We start from the raw sequence: 14,238 nt of genomic DNA, 5'->3' as shown, positions 1-14,238 counted from the left end.
AAAGAAAAGTTTAAATGAATCCAAGGTATCTAGAAAACTTTTAATGAAACATAGATGCAGATTTGCTTTAAAAGAAAAAAAGATGCTGGCTGCTTAATCTGTTTTGAAGAAAAACTAAGAACTGAAAATGAAGTCGAAACATCTTTAGAAAATACTGTATTCATCCCTCTCAAAGAAAAAAAGATTTACTTTCCTAACTAAATTTGCTCTTTCCTAGATAGCTATTCTGAGGATGCATGAACTAAAAACAGGGTAAACAAGATACTCTAGTTTTACACAGTTCTTGCAAAGAAGCAATCCATCTCTTATTTGACTGCTCCAACTGAAAAAATTATCAGGTCCTGTAAACCTTAAAAAAAAAAAGCATTTATGTGTTTATTTTTTTAAAAAGATCTTTTTCTCCTCTTTTTTTTTTTTTTTTTTTTTCTTTTCTTCTCCATTTATTGATTCCCTGAATACAGACTTGTCACTTCAAAGCTTACAAAAGGATACAAGCCTAAACTGGTCATTACCACAATATGAAGCAGAACCAAGCATGGTATTAATTCTGTACCTGCTGTTGAAGATTTAAAAAGACAATAGATGTCTGTAAATGGGACTGCACTCCTCTCCTTGAAGGCTTACCTATTGTTTTTCCCTATATTTGACTAGCATACATAAATCAAGCAAAGAAAGAGCAACTAAGCCTGCTAGAAAACAGTACTTTCTAGTTTTCCTACTACAAAGTGGCCAAAATAGCTAAGAACTTAGCAAAAAATACAAGAAATAGTTTCAAAAGATGGTGAGTTCTGCAGCATGTCAAGTTTGCCATTCCACAGAAAATTCATTCTTTGTGGAACAAATATATAGGGTGGTTTGGGGATTTTTTTTAAACTGTATCCATTACTATGACAAAGGAAACTTAATATTGGGGGTGAAAAAAAAAACCAGGATAGGCCAGTTCACCTCCTTTAACATCTTTTAAAGATCTATATACAGTGCAGATAGCATTCATTTTCAAAAAAAAGCCAAGATTTTGTATTTTATGTCATATTGTTAATCTTGTAAAAAAATTTTTTTTTTGAAGTCTTTAAAAGCAGCTGCTTTTCTACAGTACATGATCTCCAAGACGAAACTGAGCTTGCACGTACACTATTCAGTAGCGACAAAAACCACCTTAAACTTCACACTGCAACCTTCAAGTTAAGCTTGCTCTTTAAAATACCACGCTCAATAACACACACAAGGTGAGACACTTAAGAACAAAGCCCAGGAAGCATCATGCTCAATGGCACTACGTCAGCTCTGTGGCTTCACACACCCTGGTATTCTCCAATGCATAATAAAGTGAACTTAGATCGCTTTTTTCCATATCTAGGACTTCACACTGCACTAAAACACGTCTGACCTATGCTAACAAATGCTGTGGGATGCAAACTGCACTGCAAAGTGGACATACAAGCTGGCAGTCCCTTAAGACGCAGGGAGAACAGGAAAGTTTGAGGGCGTTCACAGAAAATTTCCGAGAACGGACAAAGAGAAGAGCGGCTTGAAGAAGAGGAAGTCGCACTGTACAGAGGTGAATGGGACAAAACCAGATCCTGAAGAGCACTGATCTAACTGCAAACTAACACTGCAAAATAACACTAGTTAGCTTGTGCTACAAACTGATGCTGCAGCCCACCAGAAGGGAGCGAGAGGGGAAGCTTAAGACCCGAGGCCGGTGGAGCACCAGGAAGGAGGATGCTGGCATGGAGGGGGCACAGAGGGGCAAAGGGAAAACACAGATGCCAGCAGAGCAGGGGAGCCAGTCCCACGGGAGGCTCTTCTGAAGTCAAGCAGAGTGACTCAGATAATAAAAAAGGAAACTGTCAACAACATGCATGACCATTTTGCGTGCATCACGCCCAAAGGAAAAACAGATTGCAACTGCTCAGGGATATCCTGTGTGAGCAGAGGCTTGGAAGTGCCACTTACTTCATAACTGTTTTGCTGGTGGGGGGTGGAGGGGGAACTGAGAAAAAAAAAAAAACACAAAACAGGTTCAAGGATTGCCATTTTATTTTTTCTTCCCCTTTTCTTTTTCCTTTCTCCTTTCTTAATAACAACAGAAAAAAAATATAATGATAACACTTCAAAAGATGGGAAGAGCGCTAAAGGCAAAGGATATGGTAATGACCACAACATCCACTCAAGCACGCATAGAGAGAACTAGTGAAAAGACAGAAAGGAGCCAAGAAAAGAAAACAACCATAATCCTTTTGGAAGAAAACTAAAGCGTTCAATGAGCCTGGGAAGAAAGGAGAAAGAAAAGTTAGTACAGAAAGCTGTTGAGGCAGACCTGACATTATACAGAGCAATTTTAAAGCAAGGAGAAGTACACGTTCCTGTATTTGGCCACAAAGCAATAGAGAGAGAGACGAACAGCCTGTTCTTTACTGCTCCTGCTGAAAGGAACCGTCTGGGGTGTATCATCATCAATATGTATCTGACACGAATCTTCAGGTGGTGACTGCTCTCATACCTTTGACTTTGACCTGATACTTGGTACACTCTGGACAAGGAAGGAGGGTGAATTCCTCTGTCTGATACATTGAATAGTCTGTGCTTGCAACCACAATCCGGTCTCCAGGCTCCCAGCTACTAACATCATCCAGAAGATTCAGTATCACTCCACCTACAGCTTCTACCTGGAAGCCTGAAACTGGGACACCTAATTAAAAAAAAAAAAAAAAAGTAAACACAATGTAAGATTATATCCACCTTCATATGAAACCTTCTCCAAGAAGATACTAAGAAATGTATGAGATTTCACAAGCTCCAAAGCCCTCTGAAGTACAATTCTGCTCTGAAACATGCCAGTGTGAGATACCATTACAGCCTGCTTCTTTGGTGGATCTCAAATAAAACAAATGGAAAAGATGGAACTAACAGTGACACGGGGGAAAAAAAAAAAAAATCTATTAATTTAAAAAAAAAACAAACCAAACAGCAATATCACATGGCAACAATTTGTAGGTCCAGCTACCTTTACTTGTTTCAAGTGACATTTTTCTGCCATTTAAAACTCTACAGATGTAATCAAGGACGTGGCAAAACAATGTAGCGGGACCTTCCTTTTTATTCATAACTAATAAAACAGTTTGGCAGGCTAAATTGCACACACATGCTATTTCACTGCCTTGTGATGGATTTGCGTAAGTTCAGCAACTCTTCCTTACTCTTGACCCTAACTCTACAGTATCAGCAAGTAAAAGATGTATTTTGGTGGATTTTTTTTTTTTAATATAAGTCTAGACATTTTCATAGGGCTGTAACGAACAATAAGTAAATAGTATCATAGCTCAATTACTTAAGAAATAAATATCTGACTACCTTAAAAAACTCTTCTGAGGCAAATACAACATTGCTTAGTAATCCTACAGACAGAAAAAGATGACTGCCCATAAAAAGCAAAACTCAGATCAAAGATATATTAAACACAAAAATGAATAAATGATAAAAGTAAATGAGTGGTAGGCCTCCCAGGCTCTTCATACCACAGATTCAACTTGGTATAAGAAAAGCTGCCTAAAGTTCAGCATCAAACAGCAACAGAAGATTGTAACAAGAATAAAACATTTCACTTGGCTTCTACCAAGTTTTCTTTTCAGGATCATAATCACCATCTCAGAAGCTTAGATTTAAAATATACATGACTGACAAATTACTAAAAGAAAAGAAAAAAAAAGTCTGTCTCAGCCTTTTATAAGACCCCTTATCTCTATCTAAATATATTGAAAATGAAGACTCTTAATGTTACGCTGTTCACATACTGTATAGAAATAGACTGAGTAAATAAGTTGTACTGAAGAACTGTGTCCTCATACTTCATCCATAGCAGAAAAACAAAAATACCCCAAAAACTTACAGCAGCACTCAGAAATCTAAATTGCAACCAACAGTTCTAGCAAAAAAAGCATAGACAATATATTTTTTACTACTACTCCAACTGCAGGATTTCACAAAATGCTTTCCTACCATCATTCCATTCGCTGTAAGCTCTCACAACAAACTTCTGACCATCTACTGTGAAAAACTCTTTTTGAGCAAGAGCTTTCCCACCAGTGCTGTGATTTTCATAGTTTCTCACTGATTCATTACAAGAAGAATTACCACCACCTATGACACCAACGAAAGCCCAGGCTTGCCTGTGAAAAACAAAAGTAAATGTTTAAATATAATGGTCCTTAACAAATTCTTCACAAACAGGTAAAGGACAAGACAAGGAGCACAGAAGTCATAAACAATCCTTTTGCTTGCTCTTCCAAATTATTTTTAAAATCCAACTTGAAAATGCAGAAGGAAAGTGGGCAGACCCCATTGAAAAAAAACATAGCTTAAAACAATTGGATGTCCTATATACAAATTGGCAAATACAAGAGCTCTCTTAACGGAGACTTTCAGATATATTTTTAGTACAACATCCAACAAGACACACTTTTTCCAAAAGCAAATGAGCGATAGAAGTGATACAGGATCTTACACCCAAACAGCTTTACCGGGGCACAGGAAGACTAGGAGCCAGTGCTGACGTTCCTGCCGCAGCCCGTTGCTATCACGGCGCCGTGGCAAGCGGCAGCCAGGAGTCCCTGGAGACCATGTGTGCATCAGCCCAGGAGGGATGAACACAGCCAGCAGCAGCCGCTGGCAATCACTGTACTGGACGGGTAATAGCTTTTGAATCTTTCAAGATGCTCAGATCCAGAAAAGGAACCGCATACTGTTACACAACCTTTGCACAAGGGGATCACCGAAGTTTCTGAAGGCTGATACCAAGGATTTTTGCTTTTTTCCCCACGCTGGCCCTTCCCTCAGCTGGATGCCTACTTGGCTGAGCACCAGTGCGGAGCAGGGAACTGTCCTGGATGTACTTCCCGTTCCTACAGCTCCGCTCAATGCATCCAAGTTTTTGGAAATGAAAAACAAATCACACGCCACAGAAAGCCACCATCAAGTTCAAAAAACAAGACTATTTTGCAGTCCTTTACTGATCTGTAATGCCATAATTATGTGTGTAGAGGAAGCAGTCGAGATCATCTATTAGAAAGCCGAACAATTTTGCAACATTAAAGTTGAATCATTTCACCCCAAATGAAAACAGCGTCAGCTAGCTGGACTGTAGTCTGTTGGTAATGATTGATTCAAAGGCAGGTATCAAAACCACCTTCAATCCAGTTGGCTTTATTTCAGTTTCCTCATGATGTTCTTACTGATTGGGATTAAAACGCCAAATGAAAGTGTTTAGTGTTAACTTGTTCATAGGAATAGTATGTACTGGGGCAGCTTTTCAGTAGCAGCAGCAAACAAGCTGAACATTTCACATACCAACATTTAAAACAGATATCAAGAGATTTTAATGCATGCTATTTTGCAGGAAGAGGCAGAAAGGGAGAGGGATGTAACGAAGTATTCACCTCCATGCCAAAATCTCTTTCGCTACCTTTATAGGTTTAATAAAACAACCCTGCTTTTCCTCAGTGAGCACTCGGGGAGAGCTTCTCGCCCATCTTCCACAGCAGAACACCGCAATTTTATGTGCCTCTAGTGACTAACGAAAACACACAAGAATCATTTCAGCAGAGAAGGAAAAAAGGCTGCTTCTTGCCAGCTGCAGCCTGAAGAAGTTCCCCATTTCAGACAAACTGGCGTGGAGGTCACGGGCAGAGACGAATGCCAGAAACCCACACCCCTCCAGGCCAGGTTCGGGGCTGGCTGCACAGTGACCTGAACAACTGCCACGTGGGCTTCACTGCTTTCAGGAGGCAGCACTTACTACAGGACATCCAGGCCTCAGCGCCTCTGACCAAACTGCTTCAGAGGCAGCGCTGCAAGTACTTTCTATCCCATGACCATGTGCTTACACAGTCACCGACACAAATGTGCTCCTGATGGGAACCAAGGTCAGAAGATGCCATCTGACTGACGTCCCAGCCTGCCTCTGCCAAAGCAGAGGGAGGAAACTAACTGGAATCCAGATGTTGGGGCGGTACTGAGGGGTAAGACTAGAACTAAAAAAATTAAATGACCAATTTCCTGGAAAATAGAAACAGGTCATACAACATCATCTTAATGAAAGCTGCAGAACAGCCTGACAGTTAGTTAGGAGACTTGGTGTCCCCTTCACTTGTATTGCTAACACTGAGCAGCACAAAGCCAAGTTGAGAACCTGTACTGCAAAAAGTCATTTGCAACAACTAAATGAACAGCACAGCAGTTTAAGTTTCCCGCTTTAATAATTTCTATTATACCTCTTCTTCTGTCCTACCATCCAAACCCTGACCAAGTGAAAAGAATGCTCAAAAGATACAGAAACATCTTACAAGTGTACTTCAATAACAAAATACTTTTACAGATCAGTTCCCTTGCAGAATCAGTGGAGGGGTAATATACTTTCATTTCAACAGTGTACAGGTATGAATAAGATGCTGTTTGATATACAGGATTAGCATCCCTTTCCTGTATTCATTTTCTGGCCTATCATTCCTTGCTCCTCCAAACATAAAGTCATATGCATTAAAAGCTACACCTAGCAACTGTTTTCTATCTGTGTGTTTGAACAAGAAAAAAATTCCTCGCTGCACCCAGTTTTAATTTCTGTAAAGACAAGTGAAAGAGAGCAATTATGAGTAAGTAATAAAGTCTATCACACAGATATGTGTAACTATCAGTCTTTGCACACTGAATACTACTACTGCAGTACTACGTACAACACCAAGAATCCTCTGAAGACTTTAAGAACAGACACTGTCAAAGTTTAACGAATCCGCCAAAGGTGGCAGAACCTGTATCTAATCTCTACTGAGCACAAAAGGGAAAAATAAATTATTTACCTGTAACTCAATCCTCTGACAAATTTACTTCCCAGAAGATTTTGAATAGTCACTCTGGTTTCCTCCAGTAGATTTTTAGCAGCTGAATCTCCTACAGCAATAGCAACAATGCGACCAGGACTTCCATTTTTCAGTAAGTTCTGGAGCTTCAAGCTTTCCTCTGAAAATTCATGCGTATCAAACTTCAGCACTTCCAAAATCTCTGCCGTGTCCTGATCAATCACTCTCACATTTAGTCCCCGGGAAAAATTCTTTTTAAATGTATAATGACCATAGGCCAGCCCTGAGAAATACATAGTCTTTGACAGAAGAGTCCATGATAACTTCTGGTGCCCGTGCAACTCCAGCGTTCCTTCAGGGCCCACGCCAATAAATTTTTTGCCAAATTCTGGCACATCAGCACCTTCGTTTGACTTCCCATACAAAATAATAGTTGCTTTGGATTTATAGCGGCATTTCTCTGCTCCAACATGAAGCATTCCACCATCCTTTATCAGGATAAATCGAGTTCTCAAGGTAATATTTTTAGAACCTTCCTTATCATCACCAAAAACAAGTAACCCTAAAAGAAAAAAAGAAAATATTTCTGTAGGTCAAAGAAAAATTCAGATAAGACTCACAGAACCAAGTTCTGCAATAAGAACAACAGAAAAATTACAGATTTATTTTCCACACCCATGAATTAAGCTGTTATGCTGTTATGTATGCTTAAGAATATTTGGGAAATTAACTTCTACCAATTGTGATTTGTCTTTCTAATAATTTGGTCAGTTTGTTCCTGATTTTTCTGCCATTTTGGTAGAATTACTAACATACCACAGTCACCATCAGAAGACAATCAGATCTTGTACAAGGAAGGCTACTATACAAGTCTTGTTTTACTATATCCTACAGAAAACCACATCAATGGTCCACTGAAAAGACTCTACAGTGTTCATTCATCTTTTTAATGATATTCCTGGCCTGGTAGCAGGCTGAAAAGTAAAAGCAGGGGAACTCATCAATAAGCTGCAACATAAAATTCCAACACATTTTTTCATCTAATCACAGAAGTAAAAACTATGCAGTAAACTGAAGCATGATGTTCATCTTGCCATTTCATACCTCCATCCTGTATAACTATAGAGTGTACTGTAGCATCTGAGTTCAGACGAAACAAATCCCCTTTTTTGATAAAAACTCTCTTTTCAGGATCTTTTCCAGGGCTCCAGTTTTTAAGACGAGGATTCTGATCGGGACAATTCTCTGCAATACAATGTGAAATTCAGCTTTTAAAAAAAAACAAGTGTCATCACATCAGTCAAGGCAGCATTAGGATGAACACGAGCAAGGCAGAGTCAGTCACCATAGAGGATTCCCACCTCCTTCTGTGGCTACAATACTGCAGCCACTGATGCTACTGTTTGTATTCAAGCAGCCAAAAAGATACCTGAAAGGCAGCTAAACTCTCAAGGGTGGGAAGGCATTCTTATACTGAATTAAACTACTGATGACCACAGACTGAACTCTCAACATATACTGTTGACAATAGATACTTTTGAACCCCATCTGATTTTTTTTGAGATTTTCTACATCACCTGCAGTAGATGAGGAGAGGTAAGTGGGAAGCACTCAGATCCACAGCAGTCACACTGAGCACTGGATATCCTAGGCCAGCTACCTAGGCCAACTAACATGGTTGTAAAGCATCTAAATCTCTCACCTCCCTCAAGGTCTCTCCATGTGTGAGAAAGGCCGATCCCTTCTTGCTTTTAAGCATCCAAAACACTTCTTTCAGTGTAGTTTTGCAGGTAAAGGATAAAGAGGGACAAGACATCCTTAGTATATTTAGGATAATACCTTTCTGGTTAGAGCACTTTCTTGGGATACAAGACATTTGTGTCTAAACTCATGGTGTGTATTCCTTAGGAAGACAGCTTAAATATCAAGCTACAAACCACATGAGAGCAGAGTCACACGCAATCCTTGCTGAAACCCTGCTGAAGGTCTGGCACTACAGGGGCAATAACACTATACTACGAGGCCAGAAAAAGAGAAGCAGCAGTAAGAAGTGACAGGGTTTTGTAAATACTACATTGCTGCTGTAACTTCATCTGGAATCACAACATGCACATCTTTAGCATATTAAGCAGCTGAGTAATGCAGCAGCATAAACATACTACAAAAACAGAAACAGGAAGTATATTCCTTGATTTTCTTACCAAAAGTCAGACTGAAAATATTTTTCTTAAGCAAAAGACAACCAGAAAGATGCCAAAATAAACAGGTTACCATCCCAACTGAGAGTAACAGTCAAAATAGCCTTTTCACACCTTATCTTCTGGAGAAAAACACACCCCCATCTACAATGCAACTTTGAGGGCAAAAAGCTATTAGCAATAGCCCATTCTTGCACAATCTGAAAAAAGTGAAACTTATCCACAAGTTTAACACAAGCCAGCCTTAGTTTTGCTGACAGAACTGTTTTTCCTTTGGTGTTACTCTCCACATTTCAAATCCTTTCCAACTCAGGAAACCCACATAAACCAAGATTTGACTACCAATGGGAAAAAATTAGCAGAACTGCATAAGGGCAAAAGGCATCCAAGTAACAATATAAAAATAAAAACAAAAGAAAATCTTTTGGGGGGATCCTAAAAAGATAACATTTAGAAAATGAAATTCAACACGAGGGAGAGCCAAAAAGCATGAAGCACTGTGATCAGCAAGACTGCTGAGCACTTACCAGATAATGCAAGTCTGTTGCCTGACTCATGCAGAGTCACTAAACCCCTTCCCCCAGACACCACACATGCAAGCACTGAGAAGAAACACGTATTTCCTGGCTGATAGCAAAGGGCAATATGAGGAAACCATGAGTCAGCAACTTGATGATTTCTGCTCAGCGTTATTCACAGAAGAGAAGATCTAGTAACTGTAATTCTATTGAGTCAGAAAGAAGAGGTATAGCACAATAAGTGAAAAAAAAAAAATCTATTGTACATCACAATCCAGCAAGGAAGCCATCAGCATCAGAAACAGGCACTCCTGTAATGCAAGCATGCTTCTGAAGCACGGTGGATCAACTTTTTGGCAAGCAGATCAGATGTGCTCAGCAAAAGTACTTTGAAATTCTTCCTTAGCAATTGCAGCGGGGCACAAGAAAACATAAAATATTTAGTACTTCACCATATGTTACCTCCAAAATCAGTGATTAGATTTTACAGACCACAGTCATTGCCTCTACAGTTAAGGTTAAATGAAAACAGAAGCATAGGCCAGAAAACATTAGGTAGTTATGGCCTTGCCAAATTTAACCAGTCATGTTGAAAATTTTTCAAGTAAAGCTTCTGCTTCAGAGCATTTCTGTAAAAATGGGTCAGCTCCCCTTAAGGTTGAGTTGCTTCCAATAGAGTTGGGGGGGGAGGAAGTGATATTTTTGCAAATGGTGGAGGAAAAACAAAAAACCACCAAACCACTCTGCCAAAAAAAAAAAAAAAATTCTAGAATCTGCCATGTACTGGAGCAAGGATATGAAATTTGGCAGGAGAAAAGGCAGGAAACAGTTCTCAAGATATAGTTAAATAGTTCCTTTCTACCTGCTTAGCCACCAAGTCTGGAGTTTTTAAGGCCTCTGGGAAAAAGTTATCAGTGTTATATTATGCTCAGCAGAAGTTTATCACAGTTTGGCAGCTAAATTTTCTGAGGATCCTGTTTACCCTGGGCAAACTCCAGCTGAGAGCTGCAATGGCCAAGCAGAACTTTTCCCTGAAAACCTCCCCAGCTTCTCATCCTGACCCTCCAGCACAAGCCCCTGGAAATGGGGAAGGAAATTGCATTTCCAGTGCTCTCCCTGATCTCCAGTGTTTTCAGGACTCCTTAGAAAAAAAGATGATGACAGGAAGATAAAAGCAAGGAGGAAAAAAGAAACCAGCTGACAGGCAGGAACAGAAATGCAGACAAGTATCATTTTCCCTTTGGGGAAGGTATGCCGGAGGTTTAGGATTTACACGCAATTACTACTAAGTCTCACATTCCCTCTACCGCCTTTTAAACAGCCATTAAAAGTACTGACAATATGGATTTTCAATTAGCCCTTAAGAAGAACACACCTAGCTGGAACTGGTGTCGTTGGCTGCAGTACCACTATGTTGGAGCTTAGCATGCTAACATTTCAACCTGTTGGGAAACTTTTGGGGAGTTCCTGCAACAACAATACTACAAGATTAAAATTTCAGCAGGACTTTCCTTGGTGCCTGTAGGAGTTTCTCTAGTGTCAGGGTTTCCAAAGGATTCTATGGGTGCATGCTGGGTTTTTTTAAATGATAGTGCAGGGAAACTTCAGAAAGACACAATGCAACAATTAATGCTGAAAACTGGTCTGGACTTCCATCGAGAAGCAGTGGGATGTTGAGGGAAAGCCGCCATGACCTTGGGTTACTCCTTAGACCTTATGTAAATCATTACCGTAGATAAAAAAAGGCCGTCTACTAGATCACAGCAACTCTTCCCACAACATCCTAAGTATCGCTGGTGATCCATCAAACACATGCTGCCTATGCATTCAGTGCAAAAAATCTGCACAACTCAATGCCTCTGGAATGAGCTACTGCGGATGAAGCAAAACCATTCCAAAACCACTTACATTTTCAAAAAAGGCAATCCATCTCCTTCACATTATTAGCTTTTAAAGCATAAAGGGACTATTGTTTTACATATCCCACAGCATACGGTAACACCCCACTTCTACTAAAATCATCATCAAAATCTGTAACTTTTAATTAATTAATAAGTTAAAGCCTTGGTATCAAAGGAGAAAGGTTTTTTCCCCCCTCTCAAAGTACTTTTCAGAGTCAACTGGATAAGTCACCCTTTGGCCTCCTCTTGAACCTGGCTGCAACCTAGGTTCTTACTCCAAATAAGTACCCCGGTTACCAGTGATCCGGATCACAACATAGCAAAAACTTTCCATTTACTAATCCCTCAGGTATTTTTGTTTTCCTTCATAATTATTAGGAAAACTCACTAACTTCACCCAAGAAGAGATCTTGGCAAGCCACCACCAAGAGTGCTCCAGTTAGGTGTGTGCATTCATTTTGTACTGTCATCTGATATCTTCAGTTGATCATCTAATTTGTTCGGCCTATGTTGCATTGACTTTGGAAACAGAATCTTTTGAGTTACTATGCCAAAAGCCACTGAGGAGTCTAAGTCTGTTGTGTTACAATAGCCAGCAGTTTCAATTCGAAACCCTGTTTAACTTTTAGAAATCTGACTTCTGCCTTAAAAAAAAAAAAAAACAAAAAAACAAAAAAACAAAACAAAGAAAAAAAACCAACACAACACAACCCACGCTCCAAACTATACTACCAACCTTTAGCAACTGCACCTAATAGCAACCCCGAGCAGTATTTGGCCAGATGGATGTATACTTAGTGATCAGCAGTTAATCACATCACCTGTTCATGCTTTATAACCACTGATACATTTGGGAGGTTTTCCAAGTTCCATGAAACTAGCCCAGTTTTCTAAGATGAGTTGAGGGAAAAAAAAAAGATCACAGCTAGTAGTCCCTGCCCAATTTGTGTATAAACAGAGCAAACACATACTGTTGGTATAAATTCTCACAGATTTTTAAATGTTTTTACTTGAACAATCTTTTACTACCTTCCTTAGTTACTGCTTAAACAGACAGGATTGCATTTTGTCTGCAATTTGTGAATGTATCAGACAACTTCTTCTGCAGACAAAAATAATTACACTTATTCATACTTCTGTCCCCCTCACCAACAGTCTGTATTTACTGCTATGCCTTTTTGCTTCATGTAAGTAAATCAAATCACTCACAGTAAAAACATATTAAAAATGACACTGATAACAGAAAAAGGAGCTGATCTTAGCCACCAAACACTGCTTCCCTCTATGTTAAAATTGCAGTAAGCATCCTATTTTTGCACTTAACTTTCAACACTAATCCTGATCTGAATTATTGAATTATGTTTACAGGGACCATAACTTCTAGGATGATTTTGTTTGCAAAAGAACTTACCATCTGGAGCATATTTTGAAGCTATTGCCAAAAAAATCCCCAGTGCAACAAAAAGTGAAAGGCTAGAAATAGCAAAGCAAATGAGAGTATTTTTATGCCTGTTGGCTTCTGCCTGGTGGCGGTGCTGATCCACTAGTAAGGACGGGAGTCTTGTCCGGGCTTCTTGTCTTGCAGAGGTAAATTCGGCTGCAGCATGGCTCTGCGAAGGCGGTGGGGGACGGAGAGGGGCAATTCTCCCTGGGACGTACCCCGAAGACCTGTGACTGCTCCCGTTCTGAGGCCGGAGGAAAGCAGGGGAGCTCCCCCTGGCATCAGTGTCTTGCATGTTACAAAGTCACTGGAAGATGCACACACACACACAGAGGGGAAAAAATAAGAGACAGGCTTTCAAAATACAGAGTACCATACATGAAAGAAAAAAAGAAACAAACAAACAAGCAATTTTAAGCCACATGCCTTCTTAAGAAGAACACCCAGAGAAACTGTGGCTATTTATCAGTCACTCAGTTGCTACTGGTCATTTGCCATAGTATAACAGCTTGAAACAATAGTGTATATATATCTTCAAAAAAATTAAACTCAAAAGCATCTGGTACGGGAACACAGTACAGCACAGACCATTTCTCTGTAGTTACCATACGTATTTTTCACAGTGTTTTCACAGTTAACTTGTATTATGCGATTAAGAAACAAGCTGAACAATGAGAAAGCTAGCAACCCCTTCTTCCCCACAGTTATGCAAAGAATGCCTAAATGTATTTCTTCTGCACACAGAAGCTGAACAAACTCCTCATTGTTTTCCTTTATGGAAAAGAAGCTGAAAGAGACAAGCCTTCCTTCCACGCTGGAAGCAGTAAAAAAGCATTTGATACATAAAATACCTAACACAATTTTACTTGTATTCATGCTGATGCAACTTAGTGAACGCTTTCAATTAGCTAAGGCGTATGGAGCCAACAAACTCTCAATTTACTCACAGTGGGATTTGGTTGCTAGTAAAGGTGCATCAGGAATGGTCCTGTAAGAAAGTCTGCAATTTGTTCAGCAAACCTCGTGGTTTTTCTCATTGCTGAGATGCCTGGGTTTGGACACAAAGCCTGGAAGCAACATGACTGCTCCAGATCTCTCTACCTATCACCCAGAAGTGAGTGCTACTTTTATTTCAGTTACTACTATTGTTTCTATCTTTTTCTGAAGCAATCAATGAGGAAAGCCTACCAAAAACATCACTGCCTGGCCCATCCTCACCAGCAGTTTAACTTACCACGCTTTTCTGGTTTGCTTTAAGAGACACAAAACTGCATTCGGCTGTTTTCTCAGGCTTTCTGGTCAACTCTTGTATGAAGTATTCACAAAGCT

General features: G+C 39.7%; 1 protein-coding gene across 1 annotated transcript in view; it reads right to left on the bottom strand.

Moving 5' to 3' along the window:
• The window catches only part of CEMIP2 (cell migration inducing hyaluronidase 2), a gene marked incomplete at its 5' end in the record, with an annotated part of 36,757 nt that extends 23,553 nt beyond the window's left edge, over positions 1 to 13,204 (bottom strand). The window contains 5 exons of the mRNA XM_082335847.1: positions 2,504 to 2,692; positions 4,000 to 4,169; positions 6,852 to 7,413; positions 7,956 to 8,096; positions 12,880 to 13,204. Coding sequence (XP_082191973.1) covers positions 2,504 to 2,692; positions 4,000 to 4,169; positions 6,852 to 7,413; positions 7,956 to 8,096; positions 12,880 to 13,204 — 1,387 coding nt within the window. The remainder of the gene's footprint in view (positions 1 to 2,503; positions 2,693 to 3,999; positions 4,170 to 6,851; positions 7,414 to 7,955; positions 8,097 to 12,879) is intronic.
• Positions 13,205 to 14,238: the final 1,034 nt, after the last annotated feature.

This window comes from Platalea leucorodia (assembly GCF_965183815.1).
Source record: "Platalea leucorodia genome assembly, chromosome: Z".
Taxonomy (NCBI): domain Eukaryota; kingdom Metazoa; phylum Chordata; class Aves; order Pelecaniformes; family Threskiornithidae; genus Platalea; species Platalea leucorodia.
The sequence above is the reverse complement of the archived record's forward strand: the minus strand, read 5'-3'. Positions and strand labels throughout refer to the sequence as shown.